The 21,255-nt window shown below is 41.8% G+C and overlaps 1 protein-coding gene across 3 annotated transcripts in view; it reads right to left on the bottom strand.

The window, feature by feature from the left end:
- Positions 1-1,359: 1,359 nt before the first annotated feature.
- Positions 1,360-21,255, bottom strand: part of LOC116833574 (phosphatidylinositol 3,4,5-trisphosphate 3-phosphatase TPTE2-like) — a 46,646-nt gene continuing 26,750 nt past the window's right edge. For all 3 annotated transcript variants that reach the window (XM_032795164.2, XM_075061612.1, XM_032795165.2), the window contains 14 exons: positions 21,113-21,232; positions 17,005-17,104; positions 13,700-13,763; positions 12,680-12,744; positions 11,971-12,031; positions 10,783-10,864; positions 10,602-10,690; positions 8,783-8,844; positions 7,297-7,377; positions 6,234-6,339; positions 5,272-5,369; positions 4,683-4,778; positions 3,967-4,037; positions 1,360-1,607 (listed from right to left, as the gene is read on the bottom strand). In XM_032795164.2, coding sequence (XP_032651055.1) covers positions 1,505-1,607; positions 3,967-4,037; positions 4,683-4,778; positions 5,272-5,369; positions 6,234-6,339; positions 7,297-7,377; positions 8,783-8,844; positions 10,602-10,690; positions 10,783-10,864; positions 11,971-12,031; positions 12,680-12,744; positions 13,700-13,763; positions 17,005-17,104; positions 21,113-21,232 — 1,198 coding nt within the window. In that variant the 3' untranslated portion in view covers positions 1,360-1,504. The remainder of the gene's footprint in view (positions 1,608-3,966; positions 4,038-4,682; positions 4,779-5,271; positions 5,370-6,233; positions 6,340-7,296; positions 7,378-8,782; positions 8,845-10,601; positions 10,691-10,782; positions 10,865-11,970; positions 12,032-12,679; positions 12,745-13,699; positions 13,764-17,004; positions 17,105-21,112; positions 21,233-21,255) is intronic.

Genomic DNA, 21,255 nt, shown 5'->3' with positions numbered 1-21,255 from the left:
TTTATCCCCTAGATTGCTGTAATGTCCAGTGTTCTTGCACCAAGTATCCCAGCGAAGGCCCCTGCCTTGAACTTGTAGGCATTCAGCTGCTGTAGGCCTTCCATAAACCCTGTCCTTCCAACACTTACCGAATGTTTCATCTTCTCTTCCCCTGGGCACGTCAGTGGTTAGGTTGAGAGAAGTGGCCCTTGTTGAGTCTACCTAGCTGGATTTCACACCTCTCCTTCCAAAAGCTCTGCAGCTAGTCACATTATCAAAGACTGCTGCCATGCAAAAAGATCAGCACTACCCTTAAGTCTTAGAGCTTGCATTCATGTATTATAAATGGCACATGGTTAAAAAAAATGCATCACCTACAAGGCCCATATTGCTATGGCACAACTGAGTTAGATACAATAAGCATCACATGAAAACCGGTATTCAGCCTGACGGCTTATTAGCTCAGACAACATAAAGCTGACGCTCAAATGAAGTGAGGACTGATGCAGCAATCTTTGTAGAGGCACACAAGCAGCTCTTGAGCAGGGGAATGAGACTGTGTTTAGTTAAAGAATTAGCTAAAAATGAAAGCAGGGAATGTCTCAAACTTGAAAAGGATGGAAGCTTTTTGAACCTTTCAAACCCCAAAACCCAAACATCAGAAACAGGTAAGTTACTGTCCAAGAGAGTTTGGACATCCCACCCTGTCAGAGGGGAAGTGAGAAGTGTTTAAAAGAGCTTGGTCTGAATAGTTACATTTAACCAGCGCAGCCAGAGTTGATTTATTCCTTGTCATATCTAACCTGTCTTTGCCCTACCAGCTCTCAGGGCCTATGCCAGAAAGAGAGGCCACCATGCTCTGGGGATTGACTTGGCTTGAGACAATTCAGATTTAGTTTTTCTATCAGTGCACATTGTAGTTGCTAGCTCATTTGGTGGGAAAGAATGTATTTGAGATCCAGTGTCCCTCACTCCGCCTTAAGTTGTGAGGGCCCTTGTTCATTGTCATGTGTTCTAGTTAAAACCCTGCAGAGATCAGTTTAACAGCCTTGGGTTTTCCAACCACCTGTAGGGGACAACGTTCTCATGTTTTTGCAGGGTTCCCTAGCTATCAGGATATATCAGAGAGAGAGACAGAGAAAGAGGATGTTGTTTGTAAAGAAGTATGCATGTATAGGGTAGTGTATAGTTTGAACTCTGGATTTTGTTTTTAACTCAAATGTTGATATTGTAAAGATTGAGAATGTGGAATGTGCTTAGATCAAGAAATTCAGTTTTGGTATCATGCATAGTACAAATGTGTTTAACATTAAATTCTTCAGATAATGCCACATTAAGAAACTATACATGACAGTGCATACAAGAGGTATTTTTCCTTGTTTCAACATTTAATTGATACTGTATCTCCATACAAATACACCAAGAATTACATGACAGAGACTCTCAGAAGATGCCACCATATTGGTGAAGACCAGACATGATTCTTTGAGAGAACACTTTTTAAACAAAAGCTGACAACTTCTCATCATGGTTCTACAAAGTTCAACTCCACAGCAAATGTCTCCCTGTAGATTTTCCACATCTTGGATTTATGAGGGTTATCCAACTCATTTCTAGGAAGGTAAAGCCTGGAAAATAGAATTGTCATCTGTTTAGTTATTCTACAGACATGCTGCCCTCTTAATGTATGGTATGAAAGCAGGCTTGACAAGGAAGTGAAACATGAGCGCTAAGAACGTGTTTCATGTTTTGAATATTTTTGGTTTACTTCCAACCGCTGAAGAGTTGGCTAACCAAATGCATTACACCATTTTGACAACCATGGTGAGCTCGAAAATCAAGTTCAGCTATAAAGTGAATTATGAACATTTCTATTAGGCAAGGTGACTATCTGCTTTATGGCTAGTGCTTCATGACAAGCACCAGCCACATTTGGGGATAAAGTGGTACCAATTTTAAGTTCAGAGCCAAAAATTATTTTGCCGAAGTGCTTTGCTTTTTGGTGATCACTAAAAAACGGATACAATAAAATTTAACTCCCAACATCAGCTGCAGATACACGATTTATCCCAAATTTGGAAGATCTCTATGGGACAGTGACTTTAGGATATTTGAGGATTTGAACCTCATTTGAAAGGGCACGAGTGTCTCTTACTTCACCCATGCAGCGTTAAATCCAGACTAAGTCTCCAGCTCTGTTTCTGCAGCCACGGTAACAATGTTTAGCTTTTAATTGAATCAAGCCATGAAAGGGATTTAAAAATCCTTTTACCCAGGATCACATATCCTGATATCAACTCTTTTCATAGCTGATAATACCTCAAGGACACAGAGGCTTCCTTCCCACTGTTGTGTTTCACTAAACACTTTATTGAAGAGTGCCAAACAAGCATTTGTTTAGCTGGACAGTTGACACCACACTGCAAGTGCAATCTACTGCCAGAAATCCCTGATTAGTGACAGCACTAAGATTTAAACACACACAGGCGTTTTCACAGTACTGTACCGGAAGGAAGAAAGGAAGGAAGGGAGGGAGTGTGCCTTCCCCAGCCAAGAGAAAGGTGTTCTGGTAGGCATCTAAGTCATCTCAAGTACTTCAGGTAGCTCAAGACAACTAGAGGAGCATACCAACTCCTCAGTGGGTTTTATGGCATCTTCAATGTAGAGACAATACAAAGCACAGATTTAGGGCCATTGTCCATGAAATATTTAGGTTGTCTTTTCTTACCATTACACATTTCAGCTCACTTCACTCTTGGCAAAAGAAGAGGGGGAAAAAGGGAGCACCATTATTAAATACTTTAAAATCTGTTAACAGTAATGTATTGCCTATTGAGGGTACTGCCTAGTGCAGCTATTATTCTGAGCATCTGTCATGTTTAAGAATCACTAGTGTATATGTGGCCAGATGCAAGTCCTGATGATCATCAGCTTCCACATGCAGGGAACAGTGCCAAGACAATCTTCTCCAAAGCCTTCACTCCCAAGTTTGCAAACGTGGTGGCAAATTGTAAGTTGACCTTATGCCTCTGATTGTGCTTGCTAGAGACCCTGCCTAAGTTTGGAGCCTTAGCATGCTCTTGGCAAATGCTTCTATATATTGATGCAATACAAGTATGAAGACAAGGTCCCCACTCTATCACATGAGTGGATTAAGGAAAGCAGCAACAAAATGAGTTACAATTTTTAAGTTTTATTTTAGGCAACTAAACATTCAGCTTCAATACTTAGTCATGTGGAATGCTACAAAGATCCGTTTCCTGGATTTGTATGAGACAGACTACACTATTTAGGGTAAGGATCTCTTCAGCTCTGTATAATGCATCTTGTATTATGCAAACAAAATGCAGAGAGTTTGTTCCCAAGTCCTGGTTTAAAGCCAAACACTACAAGTTTCCAACTTATCGCATTATTACCTACCACAGGGTTAAACTCCAAGGCAGCAGTCCCCAGACTTTTGAAGGTCACCCCCCAGCCTTAACCATCTGCAGCCCCTGCCCTCTGGGGCTGGGAGCAGGGCCACAGCTGGGGGAGGGAGATGAGGAGGAGGAGAGAAGGGCACATGGCCAAGGGTAAGGGGACTGGGAGCAGGACCAAGGCCAATAGCTAGGCTGCAGTGGGGGCCAATAGTTGGGCCTGTGACCAGGTGTGGCTCCACTCCCGCCTCGCCCCTGGACTGGGAACAGAGCCACAGATGAGACTTGGGGCTGGCACAGAGCTGGGGACAAGACAGGAGGGTGCTCCTTCCTTGCCTTCTGTGGACGCTGGCCCAGGCCCTGACGTGTTCTCCTTCCTCCTCCAGACATTCCTCCACAAACCCTAAGAGGCACACCCCAGTTTGGGATCCTCTGTTCGAAGGTTTTGAAGTAGATGTTGCATTTTTCCAGATGTTTAAGATTCTCTTTAAATCTATTAAGATTTGCTCACACACAAAGTTCTGGCATTATGGATCTGCCACTCTGGTTGTCCTATTGTAATACATCTTACCTGTTATCTTCTATGAAAGAGGTGTTGAACCAGAAGAAAAACGGGCAGTCATCATAGCCTTTCGGAAGATCCTAAAGATAAGCAAAATTGTGTTTAAGACATTTCTTATATATTTGCTTCTAAAAAAAGTTTAGTACAGCACAGATTGTTCCTTGGCAGAACAGGCAAGAACTAATAGTTTAAGAATCACACAACCCTGAAAACTTGATGAGGGCCTGGTGCTTGCCCACATCAAAACAGTGTCACATAATTGATGTTAGCTAGAATTTTACAGTAGGGTCAATGAAAGAGGATCCAAGTTTGTGTCACCTTCATTACACCAAAGAAGAAAGCAACAAATGAGACAGCCAAAGTTACAACAAGAACAGGAATTGCCTATGTGCCCCTTGGCCTTGAGTAAAATTAGGAGCTACAGTACAGTCTGAGGTTACTTTGTCTGAAGTTGCTTTATGTGTCACAACACAAGGTCATGGAGAGAGAAAAGTGAAGCAGTCATGCAAGTGCTGAACTTTTGTACTCAAACATTTGCAAGTACTTGCTATGAAGTGTCTACCTTCATAAGAGGAAATACTTTTTAATCAAAGCTAAAGTTGTCCTACACAGTGGGTTTTCACATGGATGCCAATGATGTAGGATACCTATGCATCTCTTGGTATTGTACATCTCAAAGTTGGAAGTGTACCAGAAGAATGCAGTCTTTATTCCATTATACTTACACTTCGTGATTCAAATCGGACTTTCACATCACCGCATATAACAGGACAGTTTTCCAAGCCAATTACTGCAAAGTCATTTTCAGCATCAAAAAATAACTGAAGAAAAAAAGAACTGTTTGGAATAACTGTTTTCAAAATGAAAATAAAATGCACACAATCTAGTAGTGCTTATTAAGTGTTCCACTACTAAGTTACAGTGGCTCAGATGACAATACCCAATTACTTATTATTAAAGGTTCTACAGTGAAAAATAAGGAAAATGATTGACTGTTGCTCTCCTGTTGCCAAGGTACTCAGTTTTACTAAATGATCTAGAGTGACCTTTAGTTTCCTGGGAAATCCACATTCCTTTTGTCCTGTGAAAAACTTGTGAGCTTCAAGTCGCATGAAGATGTGCAGGAAATAAGACTGAAGTGTTCTATTCCTTGTACTGGTAAATTCCCTCATCAGAAAAAGGGAGAAATTTCTTATACCCAATATTTTCCCCACAAAAACCAACAGATGTAACAATTTAGTAAAATGTGCTCAAGTTCAGTATTGTGAAGACATTTTAGACAGACACCTCTGTTAGAGCCATTAGAGTTCTTACCCTACAGTTTTCTTGAGTGGCACAAACACAATGGAATACAATTTTCTTTTTCACAATTATCTGTACTTTAAGATCACTTCCATTGCCTTTTCCAACTCCTAGAAGGAATCAAAATTATATTATACCAGGGTTTTCATCTTTAAATTATAGTGCTGGAACAAAAAGCAGTTAAATGGAACAGGATACATCAAACCTATGCACTGTGTTATAATGATAATAAATGCACTCTTTAGTGTGCAAGTAGTTTATGTGGAACTTTCAGGAAGACAGTAGAAAAAAGGCAACCAAAATAAGTCTTCCTTAGTAGGCATAAGAGAATCATGCTTTGAAAAGTATCTAAATGAATCTGTTGAAGGGTCCCCAACAAACAACCCTGGAGAGCAATTCCTTTAGCCACAGAATAGCCATGGAGCAGCAGCGGCAATGTAAGGTGCCCCATGGGTGGGCAGCTGAACTTTAGTCCTTGGCTTCTCTGCAAAGACTGTTCAGATATAAAACTCAGAAGCACACTTGAAAGCATTTGATCCATGCCAGATATATCAGTCACTTATCTGTTGAAGAATTCTAGTCCCTGAATGCATGCACCTCACAGTCCCCCTCCCCATTCTAATGCCAGTTGGAGGGAATAAGCCATCACTGGAAAAAAAAGTCAGGCAGAAAGAACCCATTTAAAAGGGGGCACAGTCACAGAAGGTGTTCATTTTGCCTGCAACTGAGTTCCAAAGAACTTGAGTTTACATATATAGAATTTCATTATGTTTTACCTGGCTTCTAAGGAACAGCAAAGTTTTTTGTTTGTGGGTTTTTTTAAACTTATTCTAGTAATTCTGACCCCAGTAAGGTGTCTGTAGTGCACTCAATATATAGCTGTATGAATACAGAGTTGAAATAAAAGTGACTTGGAAAACATTCCAAAACTAGAAAAAGACTCAAGTGTCCACATAATTTGTATTCCTTCTTACCATTAATAGAGTAGATTTTGATGTTCTTTATTTTGAGCTGTCTCTCCGGTGGGAGTTTCAAGTTATACTTGTTCTTCAGGATCTCATAATACCCAACATACCTACTCTGCAATGCAAAATAAAGCTGCCTATGTTAAATATGGTCCTCACCACATTTGGTGCATATAGACTATTGCTTTCAGTGACCGATAGTTTGCCACTTCTCACTTGAGCTACCGGACAGAAATTTACAAAATTTTAATCCCATTTTTGCCACAGTTTTGCTCTGCATGGCCTTGGGGAAGTAACAGTCTGTGCCAGTTCCCCCCTACTCCTATCCATAAAATGGGATTAACACTTGTCCGACAGAAGCCTTGTTAAGGAAGTGTTGAGTAGTTGGTCAGCAGTCTTCTGATGGGAAGTGCCCTCTTCTCAGAGATCTGAGTTTGAAACAGCAGCTTACTGTCTGCCCTTCTAGAAGGCCCTTATCAATTTCCTTCATTTTTTGCCTGACTCAAAGCAAATGAAGTTGACAAAGGCCTTCCTTCTAGGAGGGAAGCTGAAAGGCAAAAATCTTCCATTTCCTTTCTTCCAAAATGGTATTTTTCCCAGAAATCCCTTCCTACTTTTTTTAAAAAATTCTATTTTGACTTTGTTCTGTTCAGCAAAAAAATAAAATTCAAAAACAATTTTTGCAGAATGTTGTTTTCCAGCTAGTTCTAGTTCTGAGCATCATTTGCTCAACACATGGTTAACATTAAGTGCTAGGTATTGAACTTTTATTTAAGTCTCTCTCTGCCTCTTCTCTCCCCCTCAACCCCCTGCCAAGCACATATGTTGGAACTACAGACGGGAAGTTTCCCCAAAGGGGAGGTCCTACTAGTAGAGGGAAGTCATTACATTCCTAAAAAGCACATTATTCAGACATATGGCAAAGAAGTTTGAAAGTTCTCAACTAAACTGCAGAAAGTACTTGAATTCTGGTTCTTCCATCCATTACATTTAAACAATTACAGTGGATTTGTGTGCGCTTTTTTGGTCTAACTCACCCTCCACAATCGTCTCACTTTGTTTAGGCTCTTACCTGGGATGGTGTTTCAACTCCTTGAAATTTGGAACTTGTACTTTTATCAGTTCTCCTCTCCCCAAAATAGTCCAAGCTCTCCTGCATACAAAGAGTCAGTTTCAAATGAAGCAACACGACAAATTTTTCAGCTGGCTCACAGTGAAGGTTGTGCTATTATATAATTATAACGGGAAACTAAAACCAAAAAGTATCAGATGTGAACAATGGTAAGAGGTTTGAAAGAGTTCAAGCCAATGCTGGAGAGCAGCTGCTTTGGAAGCTACAGTCAGTCAGTACAGTACTAGAAACACAAGGACTAGTCAATCCCTATTGTGACAGAGAAAGCTTCACGGTGGACAAAAATTTGCTAGTCAGAAAAATGACAGTATTTAAGTGGTTTTACTAAAGCACCCATCAGAAGTTCAGAAAACCCAGACCTTGTTAGAAACTCTTTACTCCCAATATGTCTCCATCACCCTCAAATAAAAACCTTGCACTCTAGAAAAATACCACAGATGTGGTTCCAGGGACCAAGATCATTCAGAACCCATTTTTGGAAGAAAAAACCCCACAATTTGAAAGTATCAGGGGGGAGCTGTGTTAGTCTGTATCCACAAAAACAAGGAGTCCCGTGGCACCTTAAAGACTAACATTTATTTGGGCATAAGCTTTCATGGGTTAAAACCACCATTTCTACCCACAAAAGCTTATGCCCAAATAAATCTGCTAGTCTTTAAGGGGCCACTGGACCCCACAATTCGGGGACATTCAAGCTACTATTGGAGAGAAGTCTGTAAAACTACCAGGTAGAAGAGAAGCTTAACCCAGTACATCAACTTTGAGGATTCTCATACAGATGCAGGTGATTCATACATATAGCATTTTTGCTATCCAAGCAGTAGGGCCACAAATCTAGCTATGCTGCATTACGGCAGCAGATGACCTGCTTTTAATTATGAGAATTGCCACTCTTAGGACGTACAGTTCATCTTCAAGAATGGCAAGTTCTAAAGGGAGATGTGCTTCCACCCTTCACACAGGTGCATGATGATAATAGGGATACGTGGGTCATTTTAAGATTTGATACTAAACTGAGGTCTTGCTTTAGAGTAAGATAAGCAGCTTAAATTCCTAGTTATAATTGTTTTAAAGGGAGAGGGTTTTTTTGAAGTCATTATTTTGACAGCTTAATCAAATGCTTCCACAGCTGGTATCATCTCAGCATAATCCAGTCAGTTTCTTCCCATTCTTCCTGGCTGCCATTTTCCATCCCATCAAGTTATGAACATTTAACTGTATGAACCACCATCACATTTGGCAAAGCTTTTTAAAAGTGGCTTATGCTCTCCATGGAGAATGAGAGATGTGTTTTGTAAAGGGCCTCTCCCTAGTCAATACACATGGTCTACTAGGAAGAGGTCTCATCTTTTTGGGGTCTAACAAGTTTTTTTTTTTTTAAAAAAAAGTGAATTTCAAATGGCTAATATTGATTTTTTCCTCATACCTTTGCACTCTCAAACTGGTCACTGTCAATAAGCCAAGTACAAACCATTGTTCCAGTCCTGCCTATTAGAAAGGCAAAAACAAAACAAAAAAATATACTACAGGTATATCACAGTATTTTGGGACATTATACATGAGTCAACATGCAAGATGAAAATTTAAAAACTCTAAACAGAGGCCGCATACATACATAAAGTAGAAACTAAAGTACAATCTTAGACAGGATTCAACACTTATTTTAATTTAGATGTGCTTTCACAAACCTGTAGAAACTGCTTTGCATTTTCCTAGTTCCTCTAAAGATTCCTTTGAGAATGTCCCCCAATAATTCCTCTGCAGCTTTACCACAAACTACAGCAAGATGGTCAGTACTTTTCAGACTCCTGTGTTTAAATTTGAGATGGTGCCAAATATACCTCAAAACCCCAGGATTACACACACAATCATTCTATTGTGTTACTGAAGATTACTTCTGCACATGGATTTCCTGACAAAGGGAGAACTGCCACATGAAGCAGGCACACATCAAAACATTGAAGCCAATGTTTTCGAAAGCAGATATCAGATTTTCACAGTGCCAAGCACCCAGGAGCTCACCGATTTCAATGAAAGCCGTTTGGTGCTCAGTTATTTTTGACAAGTTTGGGCAACTAAAAGGATAAAATTAGGCACATGCTTTTGAACAATTTTAGCCTAAAGTTGTATGAGAGAAATTTAAGTGCAGGATGCCAACAAACAGAGACTTTCAGTATGCAAACTTATTAAAACAGTTGATGTAGGAAGCATGTGGCTAGCAGCAGACTGGGGACTGATACAGAGGGAAGATCTGAGTTCTATACCTAGTGACTCTAAACTGCAGCAAGCCTCTCTGCTTCACTCGTCCCTTCTGAAAAAAATTGTGATCATAAGGCTCATAACACAAAGTTCTCCAAAAAAAGTGCCCTAATTGCTTAAGTCACTTTTGACAACAGGACTTGCGTGCTGCCACATCTCCTGGCTTGAAGTGGATTCCGTTATATCCAGGGTTTACAGTTTACTTTAATGGCTCTCAGCATTCCCACTATACAAATTATTCCAGCACCCTTGACTGGTAGGCATATTTAGGCCTCACAGAAGCCTGCTTTGGATTTTAAGAGCCTAGCCTGATAAACAGTTCTGCTTATGCTGCTAAATGTTATGTTCAGCAAACTGCAGAATCATTTGTGAGAAGAAAAAGTAACCAGAAAGCTGGGGGCGGGGGGGACAGGGGGAGAACTAGTGTGAACCCACAAAACCTGTATTGACAAGGGAGGAGTGGTAACATGGAAATGAGACTAATACATAGGATAACATAACAAGAGTTATAAATAAGTTTATGTTACAAAGGCAGGTTGAAGCTGTATTGTCCAGCACTAGAAGTGACTGATGAGAGATCGATTACTTACAAGTGGGAAGCTCATTAGGACAATCACTTATGAGTGTTTTGCTTTAATAAATATTTGTTCGAGCCATCCATCGAGTAAGTGAATCTCAATCCAACATCAAGTGCTTTTGAAAACTTTATCCATTGTAAAAGGTTTTAAGCACCTCTGATGAAAGGTATATGAAGTGCAAAGTAGTTATTAACATGCCTGTTATTTGACTGGCTAGAGATCTGAACTATCCCATGATCAAATTACACCTGCATCAGATTCTGAAATTTTGACAGATAAGACATGAACGCATTTTAAAAGTTGAAGTGTCACAGCATTTTAACTATCAGAGGGGTAGCTGTCACACCATTTTAACTATGATAATCCTATATTTTCCAATCCCTTCTTTGGTACAGTACTTGTTCTTACCTTTGCCTCCTTTACAGTGAATTGCTATGATGTTCTTTTCATCCTTTTTCATCCACTCACGCACATTGGCAGTAAATTTCAGCATGTCCCTAGATAAAAGCATATTAATTACAGCGTAGTCAGAGCTTGTTTTATTCCTAGTATTGTTGTTTGGCTTCAGAACCCCTAGCATATGACTTACTCTAGGCTGGGAACATTGTGGTCATCAATAAAGACTCTCTCCACCCTGTAATGGAAGTACACAGGGTCATAACCTTTTTCACCTACAAAAAAACCCAAACATTTCAGATTAACACTAGTTTAGAGTTCTGGTAAATAAATAAAATTGTGCCAATAGAGGTAATTTAAGTCAAGCTATTTTCTCTGCTCATGTTTTGAAGATGATGTAATAGCAGCTCAGACTATGTACTCGAGTCTGACAGTGCTACTAAATGAATAGATTCACAATTCAATTTAAGCAGATCTGGATCCAGGGCCACAGAGGATTCAGGGGGCCTGGGACAAAGCAATTTTGGGGGCCCCTTCCATAAAACAAGTTGCAATACTATAGAATACTATACTCTCATGGGACCCCCTGTGGGGTCCGGGGCAAATTGCCCCACTTGCCCCTCTGGGCTGCCCTGTCTGGATCAGGCCTTACTTTGAAGGCCAGCTTCCTATTCTGTGTCTGCAATTTTGCACCCTCAGTTCATTGTGGCCCAAAGGATACCCACCAACTGCCATCAGTTGCAACAGTGATTTGTGGAGGTAATAAGTGGGAGGCCAGTTTTCAAAGTCATGACCCTTTGAGCTTGATCTTCTCTATTTTTAAACTGGTTGACTGAATCAATGTTGGTTCTCATGATCTGACTGTCCATAACCCCCCTTTGGCCAAGCGGCTAGCCAATAAGGTTGAGGGTTATTTCCATAAGGGTTTTTTTTATTCAATCCTGTTTATTTGCAAAGAATGCATAAAGTCCTGTTTCCCTGAATACAGGAGGAACAGACAATGGGAGGCAGTTGCCTCTCTCAATTCCAAGCCTGCCATTCTAGCCAGCACTCTGCTCAAAATGCTCACAGCCACCCAACCTGTTTTTTGTTACTGTCTCCTAGTTTCATGCTTTTTGGCTGCTTCCGACTCAGTGCTGTAAGCTGAGACAAGCCCTCAGATACATAGCACCAGCAGTCACCAGCTGCCACTTTCATTGGCAGTCCCTAATGGGATGGTTTTCCATTGCTTTGGCTATCCCTAAATGAAGGGGCATTTAATTGTTCCCTCATTTAGCCTGAATGAAAGACGGCTATGAAGCCAGTCAGCTTCAATGACATCTGTGATGCACTTTGTGGGAAACACCCAAACTCCAGCATAACAATAGCTACACATACTTACTGCAAAGATTATAGATTGTATAGTGGTCTTTATGTTTTGTATCCAAGAATCTTGCGACTTCCTTAAGGAAATAAGACATAAGAAATAACCATTATTAACTCCTAACATCTGCTCTTAATTATTCTTCATTTTCACTGCCACTTCATTATACTGCCCTTACTGGAGAAGCTGGCTATATTCACAATAGACCATAAGAGAAGAAGAAATGAGTAGTTCAGGTTCTCATCTAGATACTAAGCCAATCTACCACCAGTTTTTATACAGTTATAGTTCCTAAAATGATTTAATAAAAGTTTAAGTGATCATTTAGTCTTATTCTGTATTTGACAAACAGCTTCTTTTATAAATCATTTAACACAGCCTGGGCTGCAAAAAAGTGACCTCCCCAGGAAAGCTTTAAATGAATGATGAAAGTGAGGGTAATCTCAGGACATTTATGGAACAAATCATGCAGCTAGAGGACAACCCCAAGGACAGGATGGACAGACTGCACCCTTGATTTTTATGCTCATGTGATCTAGACATAAGCCCACTAAGTACTGGCCTCAGACCTCAAGTTGGTTTCCTGGAGGCCATCAGAAGCTAGTTTAGTCAGTCATTCTCAATCTGATCCATATTCAACCTAGCAAAAAGGGATTGGAAGTGGAACACAAATTCAGTGCTGTTAAGTTTTGAAGTCACATGCATGAGGGATTTTAGGAGATTTTACCTTTATAGGATTCCTATAGAAAGACTGCTTCCCAGAGGATGGAAATGACATTGCAATAATACGATCTATGGAGGAAACATTTATGTTAGTTCACAAGAATTGGAAATAGTGGAGGATGAATCTGAAAATAGTACTATGCACTATTAAAGACAAAAAGCATAGCTTTGAGAGTGAAAGCACCATTAGTTTTATGAACAATTAGTTACAGGCCAACCCACAAACAAGTAGTCATACTGTGAATCACCAGCAGTAACCCAGATTTTAAGTTTGAATTTTTAATTACAAAGAAGTACATTTTCTGCCCTTACTTTATGATATTTATCAAATAGACAGCCCTGCAATAATAGATATTCCACCTAGAGGAAACACTAGTTCTCAATCAGCTCTCTACACAGCAAGAACTGCTTAAGACAGTAGATTAGTTTTGTACCTTTTTCTCCCAGAAAGCTGGTACTTACAGGATGTCTTCAAATTAGTTATTTAATTTTGTTTTCTGGCAGTTCAAAAAATTTTTTTACTTTTGGTTCAAATCAACCAAGTGAGGACATTTCAGCAAAATCAAAGAAATTGGAAAGAATTGTTTAAGCTGAAACTAGATGGTTTGGGCTTTTTTAAAATAAGTAACAGATTAAGGGATAGATTCACACAAACTAAGGGGGGGATAGGATGGTGATTCTGGCTTGTGGTCAGGGCACTCTCCTGGGATGTGGGTGACCCAGGTTCAGGTCCTTGCTCCACAGTAGGTCTCCCACATCCCAGAAGAGCACCCTAGTTATATAAGAAATGCAAGGGGGGCACCACCTCTTCAGTTTTTGTAAAAACAGCACCCAAACCCCTTGTGCATCTAGCCTTAAGAACTGAAGTTTCCATTTTCTTCCCTTCAACCAAAACAATTTGCCAACAGACAAACTTGTGAACAATGTTGCCCCAAATACGCATTCTTGGTGAAGAGCCTCAGCTGAAAAATTTCAGGCAGCTCTAACTTTGGAGTAACCAAGAGTTCTCTAAAATTGTACAAACCAGTAATATAAGTAAGGTCCAGGTCAAAGCCATCTTTTGTATAGCGCCTTTTGTTTTCTGAGACCTGTCAGTCAAAAAGACGAACAAATGAGTTGGAAAGGAGAGTCAAGGGAACCATAAAGATTAGAGTGTCTAGAAGGGTGAGTACTGAAGTAGTCCAGATGGTTACTGTTTCTCCTTGTAACTAAGTGAGTGGAAGAGCCTCAATCTTGCCCTATCCACTTCAGGTGGAAGTTTACATAGTTAGGCTATATACACAATGTATAGCAAGGGTTCTCAAACTGGGGGTCGGAACCCCTCAGGGGGTCATGAGGTTATTACATGGTGGGGGAGGTCACAAGCTGTCAGCCTCCACCCCAAACCCTGCTTTGCCTCCAGCATTTATAATGGCGTATATATAAAGGGGGCGGGGGTTGCACTCAGAAGCTCGCTGAGTGAAAGGGGTCACTAGTACAGTAGTTTGAGAAACACTGCTGTAGAGCTTATGTTGACATAGCCAGCATAACTCCCTAGTGTAGAGGCAGCATACATCAACAGGAGCTTTTCTGCTGGCGTAGGACCACCACCTCTCCAAAGGCCATTAGCTATGCCACCAAAAACATTTGTTGGCCTAGCTGTGTCTACACTGGGGGTTTTGTCAGTATGGCTATGTCACTAGGGTCTTTCCCCACTCCCAGCCCCCTGACTAACAGGCTACACTAATATAAGTATCAAGTGTAGATCAAGCTTAAGACTAGTAAGTGGCTCACACTAGGTAACTCAGCAGCAGCAGCATGAAACTGTTTTGTACCCAGGAATTATTTCAATACAGTAATCAGTAGCCAGCAATAGCTGTACTGGAACTGACCTTATCAAGGCCTTACTGCAGTTAGAATATCAGGCTTGAAAGGGACCTCAGGAAGTCATTTAGACCAACCCCTTGCTCAAAGCAGGACCTATCCCCAATTCCCCCACCCCCCACCCCCCCCCCCAGATCCCTAAATGGCCCTCAAGGAACAAAGCTCACAACCCTGCGGTTTTAGGCAGGCAATGCTCAAAAACACTGAGTTATCCCTCAGTTACGGACAATGCATGCAGGACCTGTCGACATGGATCACAGTTGTTGCTGCATCATATTGCCGAATTGTTAAAAGCAGCATTTAACCCAGCAGTGCATGAGCTGCCAAACACAACCACAGTTCCCTCCGATCCTACCTCATGGGGGTCATGGGCTCCCCCCACCCTCGGGATCCTAGCCCCATCCACCTCCCCAGTATTTCCTTGATTGCCACCCCCCATGGACCCCTGTCCCATCCACACACCCCCAGACCCTGTTCCCCTGACTGCCCCCTAGACTGCCCCATCCCAATCCCTCTCATTCATTCCTGATGGCCCCCCAGGACCCCTGCCCCCATTCAATCCCCCTGTTCCCTGCCCTCTGACCGCCTCGACCCCTATCCACCCACTCCCAAACTTCCCTGCCTTCTTCCAACACCCCCTCCCTGCTCCCTTACCGCACTGGAGGCAGCGCCACCCGGCCGGCCGGGACCGGGGCACGCTGACCAGGACTGAAGCTGGGGGGCCTGGCTGGGGCCGGGGCCATAGGTTGGCCACGCCACCGGGGCTGGAGCCGGAGCCGGGCCATGTCACCGGAGCCAGGCTGGGAGTGAGCAACACCACCTGGCAGGGGCCAGAGCTAGGGCTGGGGAGCACTGTCGGAGCCAGAACAGGACTGAGCCGCGCTGCCCGACAGGAGCCAGGGCTGGGGTGCCTGGCCAGAGCTGGAGCCGGGGCACGCCACCCAGCTGGGACTGAGGCCGGAGCCAGAGCCAGGGCCGGGGCGCACCACCGGAGTTCTCCTCACTCCCCCTTCCCCCCTACACACCTGCGCAAAGCGACCCTTCTCAGCCCTCCCAGGCTTCCCACATATGGGGAGGAAGCAGAGGTGAGCTGGGGGCAGGGTGGGGAGCTGCTGGAGCTTTACAGGCTGTTAAATTTAAAAGCCCCTTTGGAACCAGTTGTCCTGCATGGGACAACCGGTTCTGAAAGGGCTTCTAAATTTAACAGCCGGTTCCTGCAAACCGGTGGGAACCAGCTCCAGCTCACCACTGCACCCATGATACAATTCTCCACTAGGAGGGGGTGGGTGGGAGAATCAGCTTTTTTCTAGCTTCACCAATTGCTAAAATCAGGGCTACTCCCATGTGCAAGTGAGGCCTTCGGGGAGAAACTAGTCAGATCACAAGGGTTACTCTTCTCTTATGAAAGGATGCCAGGGAATCCTTTGAACTCCTAGTTGGATGCAATACAGCTCAACTGCATTTTAAGTGAGGTAAGGGATAGATCACACACACTCCCCTCAGCCTCCTTTAAGGTCCTGCAGTTCCCCCCACCCCCATTAACAAGTTGATGCCTCAGGGTAAACTCTAGCTATATAAATATCTTGGAAACTTCTCAGTCTACATTTGACAAGCAGGATGCCAATGGAATATTGATTTTGTTCCCTAAAACCCCAACTTGTGTGCACTTCAAATTGACCCTACATTAAGAGTCTGGAAGAGGGGAGAAGAGAAGAGAAGGAATAGTTTACCAAATACTTTGAATAAAAAGCTATGTCTAAACATGATGAAATGGAGTTTTAATATCAGATGCTACCAGGAAGCTAAAACTTGAAGGCAGTTTCTACTCTGTTTATATCTGCAGAAGATGCATTACAATAAAAGCTTTTGCCTCTGATTTTAGTTGTAGCCATTCATTTCTAGATTCACGGGATACAGCAGATTTTCTTCTTTCTGCCCTGCCATGCAAGTTTGCTCAATATAAAATAAAGTCAAGCCAGACAATGGAAGGACAGAATTGGCTGTTTGCATCAGGTAGTCATGGCATCACAGCAGTGCCATCACACTGCTGCAGTGGGACAATGGCATCTTAGAAGACGTGACCCTATATTGAGAGTGGAAACACTGCCAAGTGCAGAAATGGTTCTCAACTACCCAATGCCCTAACTCAATACCTGTTCCTAGCAATCACTAGGACAGATTGCCTTAGTGGAGGAGGCAGAATCCCATTACTAGTCTGCTGGCCTGCAGTTCTGACTTTTAGAATGAGAACTGTGCAGTGTTAGGCAAGAGGGGAGGGAAATCAGAGTGCAGAATAAACTAAGACAGAAACACATTAAAAGGAGTGAAGCAGAAGGAGATGGGAACAAAGTTAAAATCCTTATTACTACCCTTCGCTGAAGTCATTTACTGCTTTAAGAATATAAGGAGAGAGAGTTTGAAAACCATAATAGCACATTTGGACAAGCTGCTGTGAAGCTAACTTACCATCCTCCTGGTCACCTTTTCTAGTTGTTTCTTTTGTGAGGCCAGGCGAAATATTCTTATCAGAATGATAATTCTCAAAGCTCGAAGGACGATAACCATTCTAGCAAAGAGAGGATGACGTTAGCTTTTGAATGGAATAGATCTGGACAGAAGATGTAAATTATGTTTTGCCAGAAAGACTGAAATTTTGTTTTGTTCCAAATGAAGATAAAAGCCAGCGCTATTTTTGAAAAAAAGATTAAATTGTTTTGGGGCAGCACATTTTGATCTGATAACTTCAAGGTATTATGATTTCAATCTTCCTTTTCTTTTAATTCTAAAAAATTGGATTTTTCTATTCCAGAAATTGTTAAAACAGGATATTTAAATAGTCAAAATGCTTTTCTGTGCCCCCACCCAGTGAAATTGTGTCAGAGTACAAAGTGTTGCAAAATCATGTTGTTACAACAAAACTGCATTTTTCTGATGACAAACTGTTTAACTGCAAGTTTTCTGACTGGCCTTACAATGAAGCCAGCCAGGAATTCACCTACAGAGAAAGTTTTCATTGCTTCACTGCTGTGTATAGTGATGCCAGCAAGTATAGTCTCACCCTACCTATCCCCATAGCAATAGTAAGATCCACAATATTAGGCAAGCCACAACACTCCAGATCTCCTTGTTTCCCAGTTTGTATACCAGGGTGTACAAGGTCACAGTACTCATTTGAGAATGTTAATGGCTCTTGGTATTGAGAAGACAAAACATCAAATGTGCACCTTTGGCTCCTTACTCCATATATGTGTAATGTTTTATGCAAGAAGTTCAGGAAAGTGGAACAGTTCTAGAATCCCAAATGTAATCACTCATCCATTTGAGGGAACGAGGATAATGTACATTCTCAGAAGGAAGTCATAAGAGAATTTTCTGCTGACAAGTGGTTTTAGGAAAGCATGTTACTGTTTAGAAGGCATACCTTAAGGTATGCCCAATTTGCAATCATGACAGCTGTACCTAAAGCTAGCCTTCATTGAGCTAGCTTGCTAAAAACAGCATCTTAACCACAATAGCATAGGCTAGGTGCCCAGGTATGTACCTGGGGTCCCAGGCAGGATTGTAGTCAGGTCCTTAGCCCAGGCCACTGCAATTTTTAGTGAGCTAGTTCAGTCAAGGCTAACTTGGGTGTGCTGACACATGCTGCAATCACACCTCCCGACTGCTGTGTAGACATATCCTAAATGCCATCCCAGAAAATGCCCTGTCCTACATGTGATGAGATTACCTAGAGCACAATCAAAGTACACAGTTGTGTGAAGGACACAAGACTGCTCTCTTAATTTATGATTGTCCAATTACAGTAAGGGATGTGCTCTATTTGACTATATGGAGTAGAGTCAAAAGGTGACGTTAGGAAAAACAGCAGGAAATAAGAGTGGCTAGAGATAAGGGACCTGGAGGAGTGAGAAAGGAAACAGAACATTTCAGATTAAGAGAAAGACTATTAACTGGAAGAGTCTACATCTCTCTTGGCTCCAACCTCGTCAAGACTTTTTTGGCCAGGGCTGGGAGCCTTAAAAAAATAAATAAATAAATAAATAAAAATCAGGACAACATGGGGCCTTGTCTGCAGGAAAAAAGTTTTGCTGGGATAGCTATGTCAGCAAACCCTCTAGTGTAGATGCAGTTGATATCAGGATAGAATTGCTTTTGCTGGAATAGCTTAAGGTCTTCTATGCCAACATAATCTACATCTACACTAGGGCTTATAGTGGCATAGTTATGTCTATTAAAAACTCATATTCTTAACTGACATAGCTATGTCAGAGACACAAGGTGGGGGAGGTAATCTTTTATTGGCCCATCTTCTGCTGGTGAGAGCTTTGTGGCTCAAAAGCTTCTCTCACCACCAGAAGGTGGTCCAGTCAAGATATTACCTCACCTACTTTGTCTTGCTCAGATCCTGGGACCAACACAGCTATAGCTAACTGACATAGCTATATGAAGTGTAAGTTTTAAGTACAGACCAGTACTAAACAGGTAAAGAGTCTTTCTGGAAGTGGGAGGGTCAATTGTCAAGGGCTGCCAAGAGAAACAGGTTGACAGAAAGGTTCTGCAGAGAGCCTGAAGAAGATAGGCCTACCTGATTAACATGGGGGGATTTGAGGTGGGGGAGGGAGAGAAACAGTAAGCTCTAGGGAGACTGGTACAGATGGTTTTATTGTTTTAAAATCCTTATTCTTACATTATGTGGTGTTCCTACTGCTAAAACAATACCTTGTTTTAGAAAAAGCTGCATGGTCACTCTGTATATACCACTGGTCACAGCTCCCGAAGGTCAGAACTGCAGATAATGAACCTATGTTGGGCCTGCTGAAGTAATCACTGTTAGTACATAGGGGTCTGTAACCCAAGGTCCTGGTCTTAGGTTGTTTACAGAACAGAGCCCATGTTGGTGTAACTATACTAGTATAGCCCCCAGTGGACAGGGAAAAGAACTTCATAGGCTCTGTAGTGTGTAGACATAGCCTTTGCCAGAATAGCGCACTAGTGTGGATGCATCATACACCAATGTTTTTTCTGCCACTGCAGGAACATCTCCCCAAACGACATTAGCTATGCCAACGGAAGTATTTTGTCAGCCGTGCTGCATCTACACTGAGTTTTTTTCCCCTGGAATAGCTACATCCCTGACCAATGTAGCCATGTTTTAAGTCTAGGGGAAACACTGCAGCTAGCTCTGTAACCATGAGGACTTGTTTGGAGACCATAGGTTGAGATTTTCATAGCCATCCAAGGGATTTGGACACCATTTCTCAAAATTAACAGGAAGTAGGCATTCAGTTTCCTTAAAGGAAATTTAAGATGGCGTCAGAAGGTAAACAGTTTACATAGCCTGTGAAAGTTTTTGAAATTTCAGAATTTTTCTTGTTCCACCACATTGCAAAAATTTCAAAAGCACTCAGTTGTCTCAAAGACTCCTATTCCATTATAGCCAACAGCCCAATGGTTAGGGCACTCATCTGTGATGTGGGGGACCCATGTTCAAGTCCCTGCTCTGCCTGAGCAGAGCAAGACTTGAATCTGCATTTCCCATATCAGAGGCAAATCCCCTAACTACCAAGTCCATTTCTCTGGCCCAATGAGTATTTACTGTATACAAAGTAGAACAGCGAGAATCATTTTCTTCCCCTTTCCCACTGAACCCAAGAAACCTTCCCAACAAATGGTTCATTGAAACTGACCCTTTCCCACAAGTTTGATTTCCACAAATAGTTAGACAACTTTTCAACAAAAATCCCTTGCCAGCTATAGCTGGAAGTGCTGCTTTTTGATGCTGAAGTTTTCAAATCTGCCAAGTATATCACATCACACACATTCTAATGACACTTTAAAAACTAAAGTAAAAAGAAGCAGGAGTTAATCCGGCCTCCAATCAGTTGTAAACATAAGTAAGGTTTCCAGTTTATAACACTAGTTCTGAATTCTGCAGTTTACTTTTAAGAGAAGTTTGCTGAGTAAGGCTATGTCTACACTTACAGTGCCTGTACTTGACACACTGCGGTATGTGTAGCCACATGCCATGGTGAAAGGCTGCAGCATCAGTGAAAGGCTCCACTTCCTCATCACTACCAGAGCCTTTGACCACTACTGAGCATTTAAAAAAAAAAATAGCATAGACTTGGAAGGCACTGCTTGGTTATGTGGAGTATATCCTGAAGGCCCAGGCATTTAGGGCACTCTACTCACATGAGCTATGCCTCAGTCTACACTGCTATACACACATACAGCATGCCCATCCAGCATATGTACTCCACATGCCACTGTAAGGGTAAGTGTAGTGTGTTAAAAATGATTCTCTGGTATTATGCAATACCTGTTATCTCCAAAACACTGACTCCCAGAAAACAAAGCTTTAAGAATCCACAACAAATTTTTCAATGCTATAAAAAAGTCTGGGAAGAGATCAGATAATTTGTTTATAAAATGTTATACCCATTCAGGTGTTCAGGGTTCTTCCCCTATACTCCCTTCAAAAAGCAGAAGTGCTAGACACTAGCAAGTTTTAGAAAGATTTATAGAGAAATGTGAACATTATCTCTTTTCTAAGCCATTAAATCACACTTCTTACCTTGGGATCTTGTCTGCACCACTGAAGTCAGAGAAAGAATATACCATATTAATTAACAGGGTGCCCACAACAATCATTGCATCTAAAATGTTCAGTTTGGACTTGAAATAATTGCTGAAGCTGAAATACAAAAGAAGGGAAGC

Source organism: Chelonoidis abingdonii, chromosome 1 (genome assembly GCF_003597395.2).
Source record: "Chelonoidis abingdonii isolate Lonesome George chromosome 1, CheloAbing_2.0, whole genome shotgun sequence".
NCBI classification, from domain to species: Eukaryota; Metazoa; Chordata; order Testudines; family Testudinidae; genus Chelonoidis; species Chelonoidis abingdonii.
This window is presented reverse-complemented; position numbering and strand designations above follow the sequence as displayed.